Source organism: Herpailurus yagouaroundi, unplaced genomic scaffold (assembly GCF_014898765.1).
Source record: "Herpailurus yagouaroundi ecotype Mexico unplaced genomic scaffold, PumYag 77, whole genome shotgun sequence".
NCBI classification, from domain to species: Eukaryota; Metazoa; Chordata; class Mammalia; order Carnivora; family Felidae; genus Herpailurus; species Herpailurus yagouaroundi.
Window position 1 is genome coordinate 27,066,642 of NW_024412388.1, and position 20,410 is coordinate 27,087,051.

Below are 20,410 nucleotides of genomic sequence, written 5' to 3' on the forward strand. Positions count from 1 at the left end.
GTTCAGGTTCTCACAACCAGAGTTTAAGAGTTCTTCAGAAACTAACCAGCCAACTAACTAACTAACCAACCAACTAAAGTAGTCCTCCTCCACTTTTTGTCCCAACTCCCTGTCTTACTTTCTTCTGAACATCCTCAGATTTTACCTAATAGATATAAATGTCTGATTTTCATTAAAACATATTTGAATCTAAGGGATAGAATTCCTCTAGGTAATAACTTCTTTGGGGAAGAAACTCTAAGTCTTTTATAGCTGCTCTCTGCACATATCCCTAAGATGGCGTCCCCATGTATGAAGTGTTAATGTGTTGAGGAAGCCTGAAACCTTGGATCTATTTGGTGTCCTTGTGCTATACTTTGACTTGTCTAGATGTTCAGCAACCTATTGGTCAGTGAGTGGTGTATCTTGTAGCCTGGCCTCTCTAAGCTTGCTAATTGTCTGGAGGAACCACAACTCTTTCTGAAGTCTGGTTGTTACTACTTTTTGTTCTAGGTCCAGTGAGCTCTACAGAGCTACTTCCCCCTAGAGTTGTCAGTTAGTCTCTTGGCTATCTTCCCTATGTCTCCACAGGATATGTGGGAACTTCTAGATACATTCTATACCTCAGTGGGGATAAGGGCCACTCACTTGTAGAACTTCTTCCAAGATTCTGTGTCTAATTTTGTATATGGAAGAAGTTGTGTTCTAGTTCTTTAAAAATTTCCTCCCTGTCCTCATCACATAAGCTTTAATACCCACAAAATATGGATTCACCCCTAACTAAAAGGCACTCTGAGGGGCTAAATGCAGGCTTTCTTTCTCTTCCCAACTACACAAGGCCATTACTTTTACTAAAGTAATGTAGCTGCTTGCCTGTGGGTGTGGATATAGTCTGCAAATCATCTTTACCTGGAATTCCAAACAGAAGCAAAGCAAAAATGCTTTCTATTCGGAAAGTCTACAGTAGAAAGACAGAGGTGTGTGTCTTTCAATCACTGCCTCTCTTTTCCTTCTTATTCCTTCTGCCATTTAACTAAGAGCCAGGCTTTTCTTTTACTTTCCTATGTCACATTTTCATGGCTTAGCTGTCCTAGATGAAAGGAGCATCTCCTCTGGAGTCTGGGGAGAAATGAGATTCTTACTATGTACCAAATTTTATAAGTTAAATGGAATTAAGGAAATTTAGCAAATTCTTTTTCTCTCCACTAAGCCTATTCTACTCTCTCCTGATTATGGAAATAAGTCTCAGAGCTCTACTTCAGGCCAGAGTCTAGGATAGAACATGATTTAAAGAAAAAAATTAAAATGAATCAGCTTGATATTTGTTAAAGTATTATACTATTATATTTTACTTTTTTTTTTGAGAAGTCAGAAGATTGGATTTGTACATGACATAATCCCATTTTAAATGTTGGCAAATAATTAAAAAATTTAAAAATGTAGAATGTATAAAATAATATACTTTTCTAGTGCTAGGAACCAAAGGGTTCTAAGAGATTTAAAGATATTAACTAATTCTCCCAACAATGCATTTTACAGAGGAGGATACTGAGGCATAGAGCAAGTTACTTGACCAAGATCACATAGCTATATGTGATGCAAACCAAATACATGTCTATGGGGAAGATTTGTCTGCAAGGCAACCAATATGCAACCTCTCGTTCATGATATATTGGAATAAGCTAGAAAGAAAAAACCTTTGGATTCTGGCTTGGCTTCTCTGCTGAATGACCATGTAGTGGTCACTTAACCTCTGTAAATCCCTCTGTAAAATAAGCATAATATGATTAACTTTGCAGTGCTCACTAAGTGTTGGTTTTCTCTTTTCTCCTCCTATATGGATGCTAGCACTGAACATTCATGATATGCTTGTATATTATCTGCAATGCACAAATCTTGTCTATTGTTCAAGACCCAATATATTCCCAATACTTCCAGAAATAATCTGATATGATAGACAGTGCTAGACTTGAGGTCAATATGCTTGTTCCAGTCCTGATGCTGTTATGAATCGTTTGTGTGATCTCACACAAGTTTCTGAACCTCAGTGACTCCATCTTTAAAATGTGGTGTTGGACTGAATCAAATGGCCTTCAGATGTGTCTTGAGAAATGCCACATTTCTCTAATGGTGGGAAGTGTCATGAAAGAAGAAGAGAGAGGGCAAGGGGAAGGATGGATGAGCGGATGGGTTCCCCATCTCCACTTCAAATTTAGCAACTCCATTTTAAGTTCAGATTTTATTAGAAGGGAATATTCTACTGCCAATATAACAGGTGGAAACCACTAGACCTTTCATGTACCCATATTCTCTAAAACAATCTCTTTTTTTTTGGTTTCTCTTTTGGTTTCCTTTTTGTTCTAAACATGGAACTAAAAGATCTGACATGTTTTAAAAATTCCATCTGAAATATACATTCTTTTGTCCTTTCCTCTTTCCTACGCAGAAGTGAAGAGGCCTAAGCAAGGACAAACATGGATACATCCAGTGATTCCAGTTTTCAGCAAAATATGACAGATTAAGAAACTTCTCAGTTTCAAAACAGCTACCAAGTGACATGCAAAAGTCACAAATGGTCTCTTTTTATCCTGTGACTTTAGGAATTGCTCATTTGCATTTCAATGTTTCTTGCTGGGTGGGAATGACCTTCAGGAGGCAACTTCTTTGTATTTACCTGATTGTCTCTCAGCTATCATGAATTCCATTAGAGCAATTTTTCTCCACCTGAGGCTAGGGAACTGTACGAAGGGGACTAAATCAAGCCTCCATTCTCTTCAGTCTTCCTCAGTTTCTGTTTTAGGGCAAGATAGACCCAAATCTACTTCCCAGTTTTCTGCTTGGAAATAAGATGAGCATCCTTTAAGTCAGATCCTCAAAGCTCCTTCAATGGAGGTGAATGAGGACATACAATACCTGCAAATCATCACCCATCTTCAGAGAAGAATTACAGTATTCTTGAAACATCATGGAACTTTCATTTCTGATCTTCTAGATGAAAGCTGATTTATCTTTTGCTTTGAAAACTGTTTGGTGCATTGAAAAGCTTGGGAGGCTGTCACTCAGATCTTGATTCTAATTTCACACCAGCATTTAGGTGCCTTGGGGCAAATTACTTTCTGGACTAGGCTGCTATTTTACTATTGGGAGTATTGGAGTAGATGCTTTCTGAGATCCTTCTCAATTTAGATATTCTAAGGACAAATTACTATAGAGGAAATTATCTCCAGTTGTTGGTTCGGTCTTCAAAATCACTATAGGATCTAATTTTGAGGTTAGGCTGTCAGAGTTGGCCCTTAATAGTCTATGCTCTGGGCTTCAGATCTGGCTGTCTAAAGGAAGGAAAGCTGGGTCTCTTTGGGATGACTGGCTTGTTTCCTCATTGGTTGGGATTCTTCATGTTCAGAGGTCCACTGGGAACTTCAGTTCACCATCATTTCCCCTATACAATGGTATCTCCGCAGTCAGGTGTAAGATGGTGATCTGGACCCCTCACTGACATTTCACCCAATTCTCCAGACAGTCCTTTCATTAATTTCTTTCATTCCTCCTTCATCACTGCATCATGGTCCCTTTAAGGCAGCGGCCATAGTTGAGTGGTGGGAGCAGCTGCTGGCAGCAAAGAGACTTGCAGGATTTGGCCTACCCTTGGCCACTCACAGCGCACGCTCAGGACCGGGGGCTTGGTGGGAAAGGAAGGAGGGGCTTAAGGTGCGCCTGCGCAACTGGGGCGCGCGCAAGGGGCTGGTTTGGTGATCCCTTTAAGAAACCGCAGGCGGAGGAATTTCTCTGAGAGAAAATAATCCTACTCACGGGGCCCCTTGGAGGCCATTAACCCCCCGAGTCCCGGCCCCCCCTTTTCCCGGGCAGGCCCTACCGCCCACGCGCGCACCCGTGGGATCTCAGGATCTCAGACCCGGCGCGCGGCATCCGCCCCCTCCCCACTCTCAGCGCCGGGCCCGGTTGGGTCCGGGGAAGCTGCCGCGAGGCGGCCGTGCCTGCAGTGTGGGCGGGGGCCGGGGGCCCGAGAGGTTCCGCCGCCACCGCGCCGGGAGCCGCAGCGGTTCCGAGCGGGGCCCAACATGGCGGAGAGAGAGGTGGAGTCCGGCCCCCGAAAGAGGGTAGGTGAGGTGAGGCAGAACTCGGGCGGCGGGCGGCGGGCGGCGGGCGGCGGGGGGCGGGGCGGGAGCCGCGTCCCGGGGCCGGGAATGGGCCAAGCGCAGGCTCGTGGAGGGGTCGCGGAGGCCCCGTTGGAGAGAGGCTGCGGGCAGGACTGAGGCAACCTTGGGTCTGGAGCGTGCTGGAGAGTGGTCCTTCGGCAGGTGGGACAAAGATTTGCTGCTGGTTAGGAGGGGGAGGGGCGGGGGGTTCTTTGCTTTTTTTTATTTTTCCTGCATTGGGGGTGGCTTATCTGGGCCAGGGGAGGGAAGGTGTCAGATTGTTAAGTGCATCTTTAGTAAATCAGAGTCTGGAAGTTTAACTGGGGAGAGGTCAGGTGGGGGTGGTGGTGGCGGGAATAAGTCGTGGACGGGTCTCAAGAGGAATAACCTGGAGGGTTCTTCAGTAACACCGTCGCGAATTCATGCTCCTGCCTCCTTTCCCCTCCCCCCCCCCATAACCGTTATCAAGACTAAGGTGGAGGTGGTGCTCTTACCTGTGAAGAAGTGGGGTCGTTGGCATGTCCTGATTTAGGAGAAAGATTTTGGCAACTCTAAATGTCATGTTCTAGTCTAGCCTCTTTACCAACAATTAGGAACGTGGAAGAGTATGACAAGTTTTGTCATAACAGGAATGCACCCAACCAACCTGCAGAGGTGAAGCCAGTTCTGCATAGGAGTTGTTGAGTGCTTTTAAAGTTTGTCTTGAAACTTTTATTTAATTCTGAATGTTTTTTTTTCAGACGGAGAACGATACTGTACTATCGATTGAGCAATATTTTTCAGATTTTTTTTTTTTTACTTCCTACCCCCCCCCCCCCCTTTAGCATGTTGAGCAGTAAGTTTCTTATCAGGAATCTTGCTTTTGGGAATGATCACAAAATGATCAAATTAGTGTTAAGTCAATTACGTAAAAAAATTACTAGATTTTTACTGATAGTGCCTTTTTTGATTTAGCAGAGTTAGCAATCTCTTGATGATATTAGGGATAGTCATTTGAGTGCTTACTATGTGTCTGGCATTGTGCTTTTTAGGAAGAATTTACCTTTCCATTAGCTATGTAAAACCCATTTTGCAGGTGAGGAAATATAGGCTTATAGAGAAATATAGAGAGGTTAAGTAATTAAGATCAGATAGCTATTTAAGAGGTTGAGTTTGGATTTGAATTCAGGTTTGTCCCAAATACAGTACTTGTGTAGGTTGCCAATCTATGTTTCTTTCCTTAAAAGCTTAAATTATAAATAGCCAAAGAAGTGTCGAATAGTTTTTTTCCAACAATTTATTAGGAAATATTTTCAACTACACAGCAAAATTGAAAAATTTTACAGGTGGCGTTCATATACCCACTACTTAGATTGTTCTATTGACATTTTACTGGTTTTATTACATATTTATTCATCTATTTAGTCCTTTATCCTTATATCAGTTATTTTAATGCATTTCATTGTCGTATTTGGAGTAATTACAATTTAATGTTGACAGTCTTAGGTTTATAAAAGTTTAGCTCTTCATGCAATAATTAGTCATAGCTAGAGAACAAGTTAAGCTGTATAATGATAGTGTACCAAGTAGTACATTTAATGTAAATATTGGGTATAGAATGCATGTCTTGAAATCTTAAATTACTCTTCCAGTTGTGAGTCAATTTTAAAGTCGATCCTCATATTTGAGTGAAGGCAGATGGCATGTGATCTACCATTAAAATATATAGGGTAAATTACTTTAGTTGTGTAATGTTCTTTCAAGGAGATTGCTGAATCCAGTTGCTATTATTGCTGTTGTCATTCACCTTATAAGATGGAATGTTCTAGAAAAACATCTGCGTGCTTTGGTAACAATTTCAACTGGATTTTAAATACTTCTTGCTCTTCTAATATGCTTAAACGGTGCTGCACTGGTGGTAATCTAAATTATTATTTTTTAATATGTAATATATGTAGCGCTTCCACAGGTTTTACCATTATTTTACCAATTTCATTGTGGAGGAAGGTTTACATTCATTATTTTTTAGATTCCATAATCCATTTTAAAGTTGTTATTTAATTTTTTTTTTTTTTTTTTTAAGTAATCTCTACACCCAATGTGGGGCTCAAAATCATGGCCCTTGAGATCAAGAGTCACATGCTCTACCGACTGAGCCGGCCAGGTGCCCATCCATTTTGTTTTGATATCAAAACAAAATGTTCAGTAGGGTTATCCCGAACTGTACACATGGTATTTGCACTTTTTTTTTTTCACTCACTTTTTGGTGTATGCTAAACTCCATATGGATTCCATATGTATATTCTAAACAGGTTAGTGAGAACTATGTGCAAAAGTACAAGATCTTTTTAAATAATTTGGTTGTTTGCTTTGAGGTAGCTAAAAAAAATTGCACAAGCCTAAGTAATAAATTTAGGTTATTTCATCTCAAATTGCATTGATATGACATGGTATTATATTTATGATACTGCTTTGACTTTTATAATCCTAAGTCACAAGTTGTTGAGCACCTATGTTAGTTGATGTACCTTATGCTATGCATTATGCTATGGTATTTATGATCAGCTAGAATAATACATTCTGGCTCTCCTGCTAAAGTGCCAACTCCTTTAGAGGAGGGACCATTGTACAGCATTTTGCATCTCCAACACCTAAGACTTCCACATAATAGAACTCAAAAGACTTGGTTTTTGGTAAGAAAGTTCAGTTGTTATAGTAGAGTGTGTATGGCGTGGGTACCAGGTTATCTGTTTTGTAATTTTGGAAGCTTTTGTAAATGTTTCATACCATCTTTATACTCAGTAATTCTCTCCTATGGATCCAGATTTAGGGATCTTCTGATTGTTCGGGATTTTGGTTAGATGGAAGAGTGTAAACAACCTTAAGTTTTGTGTAGGCCTGCCTGGTGTCTTTTATGCTTGTGGGCAATTAGAACAATAGGTATTCATTAGATAAGGTTGATTCGATTGTATTCTGACTATATTGGAATGCCAGTCTCTCAATTTGTGAACTTGGGGAAGCTGAGTATGTGGGTGTGTCGGCACTATATCCATCTATCATCTGTGCTAAGAACAAGTTCACATGATGGCCAGTATTATATACACATACACTCTTTCTCATTTTAAAGTTAGGATATTTTTGAGATAACGTTTATGAATTTTTTTTAAGATTGCAAAATTTTTATTTTCTTAAATAAGTTTTAAAATTCATTAGGTAGGTGTGTTGTAAATAGTGGAATTATTTTATATGTGGCTATTATAGTAAACCTATGAAGCAGGCAATCTAAATCTGGTGGCCATATTTTTTTTGTGAAATCCCTGTATATATTTTTTTTATGTTTATTTTTGAAGGAGAGAGAGACGGAGTGTGAGTGGGGGAGGGGCAGAGAGAGAGGGAGACAGAATCAGAAGCAGGCTCCAGGCCCTGAGCTGTCAGCACAGAGCCTGTCGCAGGGGTTTCGGGGCTTGAACTCACAAGCCGCGAGATCATGACCTGAGCTGAAGTCGGATGTTCAACTGACTGAGCCACCCAGGTGCCCCCCTATATCTTTTCAGAGTTTACATACAGAATGATGATTTTTGTAAATGTATATGTTATTAAGTGGTCTAGTAAGTTGTATCCGTTCTTAAACTTCTCTGTATATTAAATTTGGGACATATATGTTTGGTATACTTAAACATATGTAGAAGTAGTATGCTTCAATTTTTGTAAAAACTGACCATTTCCCCCTCCCTACATACATATGTATATATGTATGAGCTTGGAGAAAGTTGTGGAGGATACATTTCAGGCTACATGTTACCGTTGATTATCTTCAAGTGTTTGAGATAAGGGAAAGGGAGAATAGGGGAAGATTTTTGCAAAATGGAAAATACTCATGGTATAATATTAAGTGAAAATGTAGACTGTAAAATGTTATCCATATTATTATTGTAAATATGTAAACACTGAACATGCATATAGACAAGGAATAGAAAATAATATGAACAAATGAAAACATTGATTTTATCACGTGATGGGATTATGGAGTTTTGTTTTGGATTTCTGTTACTTTAATATTAAATATTTGCAATAATTGCAAAAGGTTGATCCTTCTTAGTTCCTTGATGAACTTTTTATCTTTTGTCTTTTTGCTAAATGTTTTACTTAAAAGCACAAAAGCATGATGTCACAGGAGAGCCTGGTGGCTCAGTCAGTTAAGCGTCTGACTTTGGTTCAAGTCATGAACTCCCAGTTTGTGGGTTTGAGCCCCATGTCGGGCTCTTTGCTCTCAGCACGGTGCATGCTTTGGATTCTCTGTTTCCCTCCATCTCTGCCCCTTTTCCCCCTTGCACTTGCTTGCTTGCTCTCTTTGTCAAAGATAAATAAACATTGAAAGAAAAAAATCACAGCGGTACGTATTATTAAAAATATTTGCAGTTCACGTGTCTAGAATGTAAAGCATCTGCTTGAAGAATGCATTGGTTCTCTATAGAGAGCATTTGAAGAGCCCAATCTAGTGAATTGTTTTCACAGTGCCCATCTTATAACTAGCAGAGGTTTCTATAAATAATACTTGATATTTATAGACATTTAAGTTCTAGTCATTATTCTGATTATTTTATATGTAATATATCCTCCAGTCCTTATCAATTCCAATTCCATAAACAGTGGTCACTGTTACTGTCCCATTTTATAAATGAAGAAACTGGGGCAAAGAGTTGTTTTTTGTTTTCTGGGGTTTTTTTGCTCAGGGTCCTAATATAATAAGTTAAACCAGTATCAAGTACTACGTGAAAAATTATACTGTTTGATAAAGTTTAGGTTAGAATTTATTATAACAACATGTAAGAGTTAATATGTCTACTAATTAAATGTAATATATGTAACATAGAATACATGTATATAATAATATGTGTAAAATGGTCTAGGTCCCGAATTCATTATGTGGAATTTTTGATGATTAAAATCAATTGAATTATATTTAAATTGATGTATAAACTACTTCTCAGGAAGCATCGAAATACATTCCAGTTTGAGGTAACCTTAAAACATATCTTCACAACTCACAAGTTTATTTTTAATAAAGTAGACACTAAATATTTTAAAACTATGATATATTTTAAAGTTTGTGCTTCCTTTGAATATGGACTTATTTTCTTATTTTGCTAAAGACAGTATAAGGAGATAAATGTAAAATTGCAATTTCTATGGTATTTAGTGGATATTTTTGAATTCTACATTAGATCAACCACTCTTTAAAGAAGAATAACCTTTCCGTTAAGTATTCTGATTATTTTACTGTGCATTAACTATGTAATTATTTTAGTAAAGGAAAGAGAAAGGAGAGCATTATAGTATTAGGTTGAACTATATGAAATTGCAAATATTTGACCATTTGACTTACAAAAACACATTTTCTTTCTTTTTTTTTTTTCAAACAACGAATAATCACTTTATTAAAAAGGTTGATTTAAGCATCTACAATGGTGACTTCAACCTCACCGCCTGGCTTAATACTGATGGAAGTAATCTTAATCTGCTTTAATAATCTCAGAAGCACTGTGTGCAAATCAGTGAGTCGCTTGTGGATCCTCATCTGAAAACGGACACAAGTCTTTTTTTTTTTTTTTTTAATGTTTATTTATTTTTGAGAGAGACAGAGACAGAATGTGAGTGGGTTAGGGGCAGAGAAAGAGGGAGACACAGAAGCAGAAGCAGGCTCCAGGCTCTGAGCTGTTAGCACAGAGCCCGATGACGGGCTCAAACTCACGAACTGTGAGATCATGACCTGAGCCGAAGTTGGATGCTCAACTGACTGAGCCACCCAGGCGCCCCCAGACACAAGTCTTAGAACCTTTACTACAAAGAGTTTTTCTCGTAGTGATTCTCAGGGTCTTGGTAGGCATCCGAACTTGTCCTTTCACTTTTAGATTCTTTTCCTTTGCATCTCTAATCAAGTCAGCACATACCTTCTCCAAAGATTTTACATTGCAGCTGGTTAGAGTGATTCTGATTCAGTGAATTGCCACTTCTGGTTCCACGTGTCTTCCCGGTGTCTTGAAAAGCCATGGCTGTGGCGTGGCTTCCTGACTGATTTGTTCTTGGGCAGAAGTGAGCAGTGGTGAGTCAGGAACAGGAGCTGGGTGCCTGGAGCTCCATTGTAGCTGTGACCATGTCTTTCTCAAAGAGCCAAAAATGCATTTTCATATGCCTCAATCTAATAGAGCATGGGCTTCTCAAAGTCAGGTTATGGTACAATCTCTGGTGTTGAGCAATTTTGGGATAATAACACCCACACACATTTATACTTAGGGAATATGCATAGTGGTATTTTAATTTCATTCTTATTATTTTTCTGGCCTCCTGGAAGCTTAAGTTATCTACCTTCCTTGACCAAAGATAGTACCTGAGCAACCCTTTTCTATCGAACATGGACTACCCAATACTCTTGGAGGCCAAGGATCATATGTGTTTATCTTTCTTTACATCTCCCAACGTGTTGGTTTAAGATGTTTTAAGTTACATATATATACACACACATATACATATATACACATATATGCATACACACATATATGTATATATACACACATATATATATGCCGTCACATGCATACTGCACATTTACAGGCAAAAAAAAAAAAAAACACAAAAAACCAAACAAAAAACAAAAACAAAACCCTTTTATTCTGTTTTATAATTTGATATTAATATAGAATATAAAATATAGATTGGTACAGTGAAACCCCATATTCCTGTTACTCAGCTTTGACAACTGAACAGTTATCAACATTTTGCTATTCCTGTGTCATCCAACTTTTTTTTCAATGTGTATTTTTTTTTTTAATTTTTTTTTTCAACGTTTATTTTTGGGACAGAGAGAGACAGAGCATGAACGGGGGAGGGGCAGAGAGAGAGGGAGACACAGAATCGGAAACAGGCTCCAGGCTCTGAGCCATCAGCCCAGAGCGTGACGCGGGGCTCGAACTCACGGACCGCGAGATCGTGACCTGGCTGAAGTCGGACGCTTAACCGACTGCGCCACCCAGGCGCCCCTCAATGTGTATTTAAAAAAAAAAAATTTTTTTTTAACGTTTTTATTTATTTTTGAGACAGAGAGAGACAGAGCATGTACAGGGGAGGGGCAGAGAGAGAGGGAGACACAGAATCTGAAACAGGCTCCAGGCTCTGAGCTGTCAGCACAGAGCCCGACGCGGGGCTTGAACTCACGGACTGTGAGATCATGACCTGAGCCGAAGTCGGATGCTTAACCGACCAAGCCACCCAGGCGCCCCTTTAATATGTAGTTTTGAGAGAGAGAAAGCATAAATGGGGGAAGAGCAGAGAGAGGGGGACAGGGGGTCTCATGAACCGTGAGATCATGACCTGAGCTGAAGTTGGTTGCTAAACTGACTGAGCCACCCATGTGCCCCTGCCTCTTTTTTTATTGAGATAATTTTATTTAATTTTTATTAAAATTTTAAAAATTATTTATTTTTAATATTTTAATTTTTCAAGTTTATTCATTTTGAGAGAGAGCAGGGTAGGGGCAGAGAGAGAGGGGAGAGAGAGAATCCCAAGCAGGCTCTACACTGTCAGTGCAGAGTCCTGTGTTGGGCTTAAACCCATGAACTGTGAGATCATGACCTGAGATGAAATCAAGAGTCAGATGCTTAACTGACTGAGCCACCCAGGTGCCCTAGTTGAAATATTTTTAAAGAAATCTCGAGAATCACATCATTTAATCTATACATACTTACGTATGTATATTTAATAAGTAAGAATTAAAAAAAAATGAAACAACTCCAATACTACCATACCTAGTAAAGTTAAGAGTTCCTTAATCCAGTCTGTTCAGATTTCTTTGATTCTCTAAATGTTTTCTTTTTTTATTTTTAAAAAAAAAATTTTTTTTTCAACGTTTATTTATTTTTGGGACAGAGAGAGACAGAGCATGAACGGGGGAGGGTCAGAGAGAGAGGGAGACACAGAATTGGAAACAGGCTCCAGGCTCAGCCCAGAGCCTGACGCGGGGCTCGAACTCACGGACCGCGAGATCGTGCCCTGGCTGAAGTCGGACGCTTAACCGACTGCGCCACCCAGGCGCCCCTCTAAATGTTTTCTTATAGTTGGTTTGTTTTTAAATCACTATCCATATAAGATTTACCATTTGATTTGGTTTATCTGCCTCTTAAATTTCTCTTAACTTCAACCATCTTCCTCCCTACTGTATACACCCTGAACTTTTCCCCATGCTATTTCTTTGTTGTAAAAACTAGGTCATTTGTTCAGGAGAATTTCCCACATTCTGGATTTGGCTGCTTGAATTCTTGTGGTGTCTTAACATGTTCAATTACCCTTCATATTTCCCACAAATTAGTAGTTACATATGGAGCAGTAGTTCTCAACTTTGGCTGAAACTTGAGAATTACCTGGAGAGCTTTTAAATATCCTGATTCTCAGGTTACATCTCAGATGACTTAAATCAGAATTCATGGGTGGATTCTAGGCATCAATATTTTAAAAAATTTTCCCAAGTGATTCAGTCTGTAGCCAGAATTGAGAACTTGAATTGGTAGAGCTTTATTAGATTTAGATTCAGTTTTTTTGGAAAGAAAAATTCATAGAGTAATTATATAATTTATTTCCAATAAGTTTTAGAAATAAAGGGTGTGCTGTTTTATAATTATAGTGGGACAATAGCCATAAACAGGGAGTATCCTGGATAAATTAGGATATATAATCACCCTGTTAGATGGTTATATCATTCTAGGAGGCATCTAAATGGTTGTCACACTTTAGTGATACTAATATTGATCCGTTTACATTCTTTCTGTCAGTGGAGTCCAAACATTACAACTTCTTAACCTTTCACCTAATGAATTTATCAGCCATAGATGATTGTTGTCTAGATCCATAATTTCCTTTGAGGAATGATTTTTTTTTTTAAATCATTTCTTCTGTATTTATTCACTGGAATTTTTCCATAAAGAATTCCTTCATTGGTTGGATTCCTTCAACCAACAATTTATTATTCACCAAATAACCATTATTTGGTTACCTCATAATATTTATACAGGAAAAGCACAGAGTAAATGCTTATTTTTTTTCCCCTTTATTTGCCAACTTTCAGAAGAATGAATTGATGTCCCTACAAATCCTAAAGGTGAGACTTGGGAGGTGATATCATAATGAACACATGGATTTTTAATATATTTGATATATTTAAATTTACTGTGGTCAGTATTCTTTTTGATGTTTAAATTTGGTATATATTTTATTAATGGCTATTTGTAATAGTATCCTAAGGCTGCCGTAACAAATTATTACCAACTTGGTGGCTTAAAATGGCAGAAATTTTATTCTCTCTCAGTTCTGGAGGCTAGATGTCTGAAGTCAGAGTGTCAGCAAGGCCATGTTCTCTTTGAAGACTCTAGGGAAGAATCCTTTCTCACTTCCAGCTTTTGGAAGAATTCTGGAAGCTTCTGGTGGATTGATTTGTGTTCCTTGATTTGTGGCAGTATAACTCCAGTCCACCTCCCTCTTCACCTGTCATTCTCTCTGTGTGTTCTGTCTTTTCTAAGGATACTCTTTATTGGATTTAGGGTCCATCCTAACCCAGGATGATCTCATTTCAAGATCTTTACCTTAATTACATATGCAAGAACCTGTTCTGCTCACTATCTGAGGTTCTGGGTGCACATATATTTTAGGGGTCACAATTCAAGTCATTACAGTCCCCCCCTTGTCCTTCAAGACCATCCCATATGCAACTTAACCATCCAATATGCAAAATACATTCATCCCTATCTCAACATTCCCCAAAGTTTCAACCCATTACAACATGAATTCTTTAAAATAATTTTTTTTAACGTTTATTTATTTTTGAGACAGAGAGAGACAGCATGAACGGGGGAGGGGCAGAGAGAGAGAGGGAGACACAGAAACGGAAGCCGGCTCCGGGCTCCGAGCCATCAGCCCAGAGCCCGACGCGGGGCTCGAACTCACGGACCGTGAGATCGTGACCTGAGCTGAAGTCGGACGCTCAACCGACGGAGCCACCCAGGCGCCCCATACAACATGAACTCTTAGGACTTAATAAATCTCTTCTAAATATCCTTAGCTCAGACCAGCCAAATCTCAGCATCTAAATCATCTGCATGAGGTATGAGTGTGATTCCATCTGGGGTAAAATTCCTCTTTATTTGTGGCCCTGCGAAACCAGAAAACAAATGTTTTGCTTCTAACATACAATTGTGAGACAGACATAGGGTAGATATTCCCATTCCAAAAGGAAGGAAATGGAAGGAATAAAGGGATCACTTGCCCCAGTCAAGTTCAAAACCCAGCAGGACCAGTTTTATTAGATTTCAAGGCCTGAGAATAATTCTCTGTGGCTTGATCCCCTGCCCTCTGGGTTTATGGAGACACCGTAGACTCTTGCTTTGAGCCTACTTCTCTGGTTTCCACTTCTGTGTACCTTTCTTTTTCTTGAAGGGTAGCACAAGTTCACACATGAGTAGCTTTACTAGCTTTTTCTTGACCATAGAATTCCAGAAGTCAGACAGCTTTTTAAAATTTTTGTCTAGTTTCTGTTCTTTGAAGTATAGGCTGGCAGTGTTTTTGTTGGTATAATATGTTCACAAGCCTTGTGAGTCTTCTCTGTGTGTAAAGGGGATCCACACAATTAGACAAGAAGGCTCTTCATAAATCATTGATAACCCCATTTGTATTCCTGACTTAAATTGAGGTGATAGATTGGACCCATGAGTCATATATCTGATATCTTCAGCTAGTAGTTGTCCAGCCATACCCTTGGGCCTTTCTTTAGGGAGCACATTTTTATAATAGTGAATTCCCTAATTTTAGCATCCTCTGCCATCTGGATGGGCTGAGAATCTCCCAGACCATCAAGAGTTACTTCCTTTTTGCTTAATATTTCCTCAGTTTATCTCTTTTCCCTCATTTTTTACTCTTAGCAACAAGAAGAAACCAGGTTGCGCTTTCAGTGCTTTGCTTAGAAATCTCCTTAGTAAATAAATAAGTTCATCACTTCCAAGTTGTGCCTTCTATCCAATAGTAGAACACAATTCAGTCAAGTTTTCTCCTATTTTATAACAAAGATCACTTTCTAGTTCCCAATAACATATTCTTCATTTCCTTTTGAGATCTCACCAGAAGCACCTTTAACATTCATATTTTCCCCAACATTTTGTTTATGGTATACCTATTCTTTAAGATGTTATAAGCTTTTTCTTCTCTGTTCCTCACTTTCTTCTGAACCTTCACCAGAACTGCCTTTATTTTATTTTTTTATTTTTTTTATAATTTATTGTTTAATTTACATCCAAGTTAGTTACCATATGGTGCAACAATGATTTCAGGAGTAGGTGCCTTTTTGCCCCTTACTCATTTAGACCATCCCCCCTCCCACAACCACTCCAGCAACCCTCTGTCCTCTGTATTTAAGAGTCTTTTATGTTTTGTCCCCCTCTGTGTTTTTATATTATTTTGCTTCCCTTCCCTTATGTTCATCTGTTTTGTCTCTTAAATTACTCATATGAGTGAAGTCATATGGTATTTGTCTTTCTCTAATTTCTCTTACCATAATACCCTACAGTTCCATCCACGTAGTTGCAAATGGCAAGATTTCATTCTTTTTGATTGCTGAGTAATACTCCGTTGTGTGTATATATGTTCTCCACATCTTCTTTATCCATTCATCAGTTGATGGACATTTGGGCTCTTTTCATACTTTGGCTGTTGTCGATAGTGCTCCTATAAACATTGGAGTGCATGTGCCCCTTTGAAACAGCACACCTGTATCCCTTGAATACACCTGGTGGTGCAATTGCTGGGTTGTAGAGTAGTTCTATTTTAATTTTTTGAGGAACCTCCATACTGTTTTCTAGAGTGACTGCTCCAATTGCATTCCCACCAGCAGTGCAAAAGAGATAGTCTTTGTCTGCATCCTCGCCAGCACCTGTTGTTGCCTGAGTTGTTAATGTTAGCCATTCTGAAAGGTATGAGGTGGTGTCTCATTGTGGTTTTGATAGAACTGCCTTTTGTATCCATGTTTGTACCAACCATCTCTTGAAGGTAATCTAGATTTTTTTTTTTAAATTTTTTTTTCAACGTTTATTTATTTTTGGAACAGAGAGAGACAGAGCATGAACGGGGGAGGGGCAGAGAGAGAGGGAGACACAGAATCAGAAACAGGCTCCAGTCTCCGAGCCATCAGCACAGAGCCTGACGCGGGGCTTGAACTCACGGACCGCAAGATCGTGACCTGGCTGAAGTCGGATGCTTAACCGACTGCACCACCCAGGCGCCCCTAGATTTTTTTTTCTATCATGCTTCTTAAAATTCATCCAGCATCTGTCCGTTATCCAATTCCAAAACTGCACGTATTTAGATATTTATTACAGCAACATACCACTTCGCTATACTAAAATATATATGTTTCCTAGGTTTGCCATAAGAAATCACCACAAACTTGGTGGCTTAAAACAACAAATTTATTCTCTTATAGTTCTGGAGGCTAGAAGTCCAAAATCAAGGGGTCAGCAGGGCCATCCTCTCTCTGAAGGCTCTAGAGAAGAACCTTCTCTTTGTCTCTTCCTGCTTCTGGTGGCCTTAGGTATTCCTTAATTTGTGGCAGCATTAACTCCTCTCTTTACCTCTGCCTTCACATGGCCTTCTTTCTGTGTTTCTGTCTCTTTTAAGGGCAGTCTTCATTGGATTTACGGCCCATCCTAATTCAGGGTCATTTCATTTCAAGGTCCTTATACTAATTACATCTGCAAAGGTTATTCCAGAAAGCTCACATTCTGAATATCTGGGAGGACATATCTTTGGGGGCCACAGTTCAGCCTGCAGCAAGGTCTTTAAGGTTTGCATCTCAATGCTTTTAAAAAAATTATTATATTAAAAGTTACCTTAAATTTTTATTAGAAGTGTATATTTGAATGGCATTAAGTGCATTTTAATAGTGTTGTGCAACTATTACCATTGTCTTTTTCATGCCAGACAGAAGACTGTACACATTAAGGAATAACTCCCCATTGCAGTTCCTTCCAGTCTTTGTTATGCTTTAATTTACTTTATGTCTCAATGAATTTGCCTATCCTGAATATTTCATGTAAGCGGAATCATACAGTATTTGACCTTTGATGTCTGGCTTATTTCATTCAGCATAATATATCAGAGCTTCATTCTGTTTTATGGCTGAATAATAATCTTATTTGTATGTATATAACACATTTGTCCATTCATCTGTTGATGGACACAAATTTTTGTCTTTTGGCTGTTATAAATGCTGTTATAAATAGTGCTCTACAGTATCTGTTTGAGTCTGTGTTTTCACTTCTTTTGGGTATATGCCTAGAAATGGATTTGTTGGGACAAATAGAAATTTTATGTTTTATCTTTTTTGAGGAATCACCAAACTTTTCCACAGAGGTGCACTAGCAATGCAAGAGGATTCTGATTTCTCCTGTCCTCTCCAACATTTGTTCTGTTCTCCTCCTCCTCTTTCTTCTTCTTCTTCTTCTCCTTCTTCTTCTTCTTCTTCTTCTTCTTCTTCTGATTTCTCCTATCCTCTCCAACATTTGTTCTGTTCTCCTCCTCCTTTTTCTTTTTTTTTTTTTTTTTTTTTTTTTTTTTTGATAAAGCTGTCCTAGTGGATGTGAAGCAGTATCTTGTGGTTTGGATTTGAATTCTTTTTTTTTATAAATTAATTTTTAATGTTTATTTGTTTTTGAGAGAGAGAGAGACAGATAGAGTGTGAGCTGGGGAAGGGGCAGAGAGAGGGAGACACAGAATCTGAAGCAGGCTCCAGGCTCTGAGCTGTCTGCACAGAGTCCAACGCGGGGCTCGAACCCATGAACCATGAGATCATGACCTGAGCCGAAGTCGGACACTTAATCGACTGAGCCACCCAGGCGCCCCTTGAATTCTTTTGAGAGGGCGAGAGCGCGCGTGAGAGCGGGGGAGGGGTAGAGGAAGAGGGAGAGAGAGAATCTTAAGCAGGCTTGATGCCCAGTACAGAGCCTGACATGACTTGGGGCTCCATCTCTCCTGAGCTGAAATCAAGAGTCAGATGCTTAACCGACTGAGCAACCCAGGTGCCCCTTGATTGATATTTTTTTTAATGACTAATGACGTTGAGTATCTGTTCTTGCGTTTTTTGGCCATTTGTCGATCTTCCTTGGAGAAATGTGTGTTTAAATCCTTAGCCCATTTTTAATTGGGTAGTTTGTCTTTTTGTTGTTGAGTTGTAGGAGTTCTACGTACTGGATGTTAAACTGATCAGATACGTGATTTGGAAATATATTCTCTCATTCTGGGGGTTTTCTTCTCATTCTTGATAGTGTCCCTTGATCCACAAAAGTTGTCAGTTTTGATGAGGTCTAATTTATGTTTTCCTTTTGTAGCTTGTGCTTTTGTTGTCATATTTAAGAAATCATTGCCAAATCTAAGATCAGATAGTTTTTCCCATATGTTTTCTTCTAAGAGTTTTGTAGTTTATCTCTTTTTTTAAATAAAGTCCGTTGTTTTTTTAACGTTTATTTATTTTTGAGAGAGAGAGAGAGAGGGAGGGAGGGAGAGAGGGAGACAGAGAATCCAAGCAGGCTCCTTGCTCCACGCAGAGACTGATAGAGGGCCTCTATCTCATAACAGCGAGGATAGGACCTGAGCCAAAATCAAGAGTCGGATGCTTAGTCGACTAAGCCACCCAGGCACTCCTAATTTACCTCTTTAAATTTGGTCTTTAATTAATTTTAAGTTAGTTTTTGTTTGTGGCATAAGGTATGTGTACAGTTTTGTTCTTTTGCATGTGGATATCTAGTTTTTCCAGCACCATATTTGAAGTCTGTTCTTTTCCCATTGAATGATCTTGGCACCCTTGTGCAAAATCATTTGGCCTTTGTATTAATCAGTTTGGGCTGCTGTAACAAAATACCATAGTTTGGATGATTTACACCACAGAAATTTATTTCTCACAGTTCTGGAGGCTGGGAAGTCTAAGATCAAAGAGCTGGCAAGGTAGATTTCATTCTGAGGCCTCTTCACTTGGCTTGTTGGCAGCTGCCATCTTTGCTTTGTGTCCCCATGATCTCTTTGTGTGTTCTGAGACAGAGTGAGCAAGCTCCCTGGTCTCTTTTTAGAAGGGCACTAATCTCATCATGAGAGCCCTACCCTCATGACCTCCTCTAATCCTAGTTACCTACCAAGGGTCCCATCTTTAAATATCATAACATTGGTGTTTCAGTCTTCAAAATATATATTTTGGGGACACACCTACTCAGTATATAAACATATATGTAAGGGCTTATTTCTGGATTCTCAATTTTGTTCCATTGGTCTATGTATCGCCTTGTGATGGTACTACACTTTTGATTACTGTAGCTTTGTAGAAGTTTGAAGTTGGAAAGTGTGAGTCCTCTAACTTTGTTTTTACTTTACTTTTTTTTTTTTTTTTAACATTTTTTATTTATTTTTGAGACAGGGAGAGACAGAGCATGAACAGGGGAGGGTCAGAGAGAGGGAGACACGGAATGTGAAACAGGCTTCAGACTCTGAGCTGTCAGCACAGAGCCCGACGCAGGGCTCAAACTCAAGGACTGCGAGATCATGACCTGAGCCGAAGTCGGCCGCTCAACTGACTGAGCCACCCAGGCACCCCTGTTTTTACTTTTCAAGATTGTTTTGGGGCACCTGTATGGCTCAGTTGGTTAAGTGTCCAATTCTTGATTTTGGCTCAGATAATGATCTTGCGGTTTATGAGTTCAGGCCCCATGTTGGGTTCTGTGCTGACAGCTTGGAGTCTGCTTGGGATTCTCTCCCTCTCTCTCTGCTTCCCACCCTCCCCCTCCCGCCCAGGTAAACAAACAAACAAACAAACAAACAAAAGATTGTTTTTGGCTATTTGGCATCCCTTAAAATTCCATATGAAATTTAGGAGTCTTTTCCTATTTCTTAATTTTTTTTTTAATGTTTATTTTTGAGAGAGAGAAACAGAGTACAAGCATGGGAGGGGCAGAGAGAGAGGGAGACACAGAATCCAAAGCAGGCTCCAGGCTCTGAGCTGTCAACACAGAACCTGACATGGTGCTCGAACCTGCCAACTATGAGATTGTGACCTGAGCCGAAGTTGGATGCTCATCTGACTGAGCCACCCAGGCACCCCTCTTTCTTAAATTTTTTTAAATGTTTATTTATTTTTGAGAGAGAGAGCAAGTGTGAGTGGGGGAGGGGGGAGAGGAGAGAGAGAGAGAGAGAGAGAGAGAGAGAGAGAGAGAGAGAGAGAG

The 20,410-nt window shown here is 39.3% G+C and overlaps 1 protein-coding gene and 1 pseudogene across 5 annotated transcripts in view; one reads left to right on the forward strand and one right to left on the reverse strand.

Annotated features, from left to right (window-relative positions):
• Window positions 1-3,722: 3,722 nt before the first annotated feature.
• ZMYM4 (zinc finger MYM-type containing 4) overlaps window positions 3,723-20,410 on the forward strand; it is a 146,901-nt gene continuing 130,213 nt past the window's right edge. For 2 of the 5 annotated variants that reach the window (XM_040468859.1, XM_040468850.1), the window contains exon 1: window positions 3,723-4,097. Coding sequence is in view for 2 of the 5 variants with exons in the window: in XM_040468850.1 (XP_040324784.1) it covers window positions 4,059-4,097 (39 nt within the window). In the remaining 3 variants the exon portion in view is untranslated. The remainder of the gene's footprint in view (window positions 4,098-20,410) is intronic. The other 3 variants (XM_040468856.1, XM_040468884.1, XM_040468889.1) reach the window with 3 other exon arrangements.
• On the reverse strand, window positions 9,555-10,999 carry LOC121026077 (40S ribosomal protein S20-like; annotated as a pseudogene).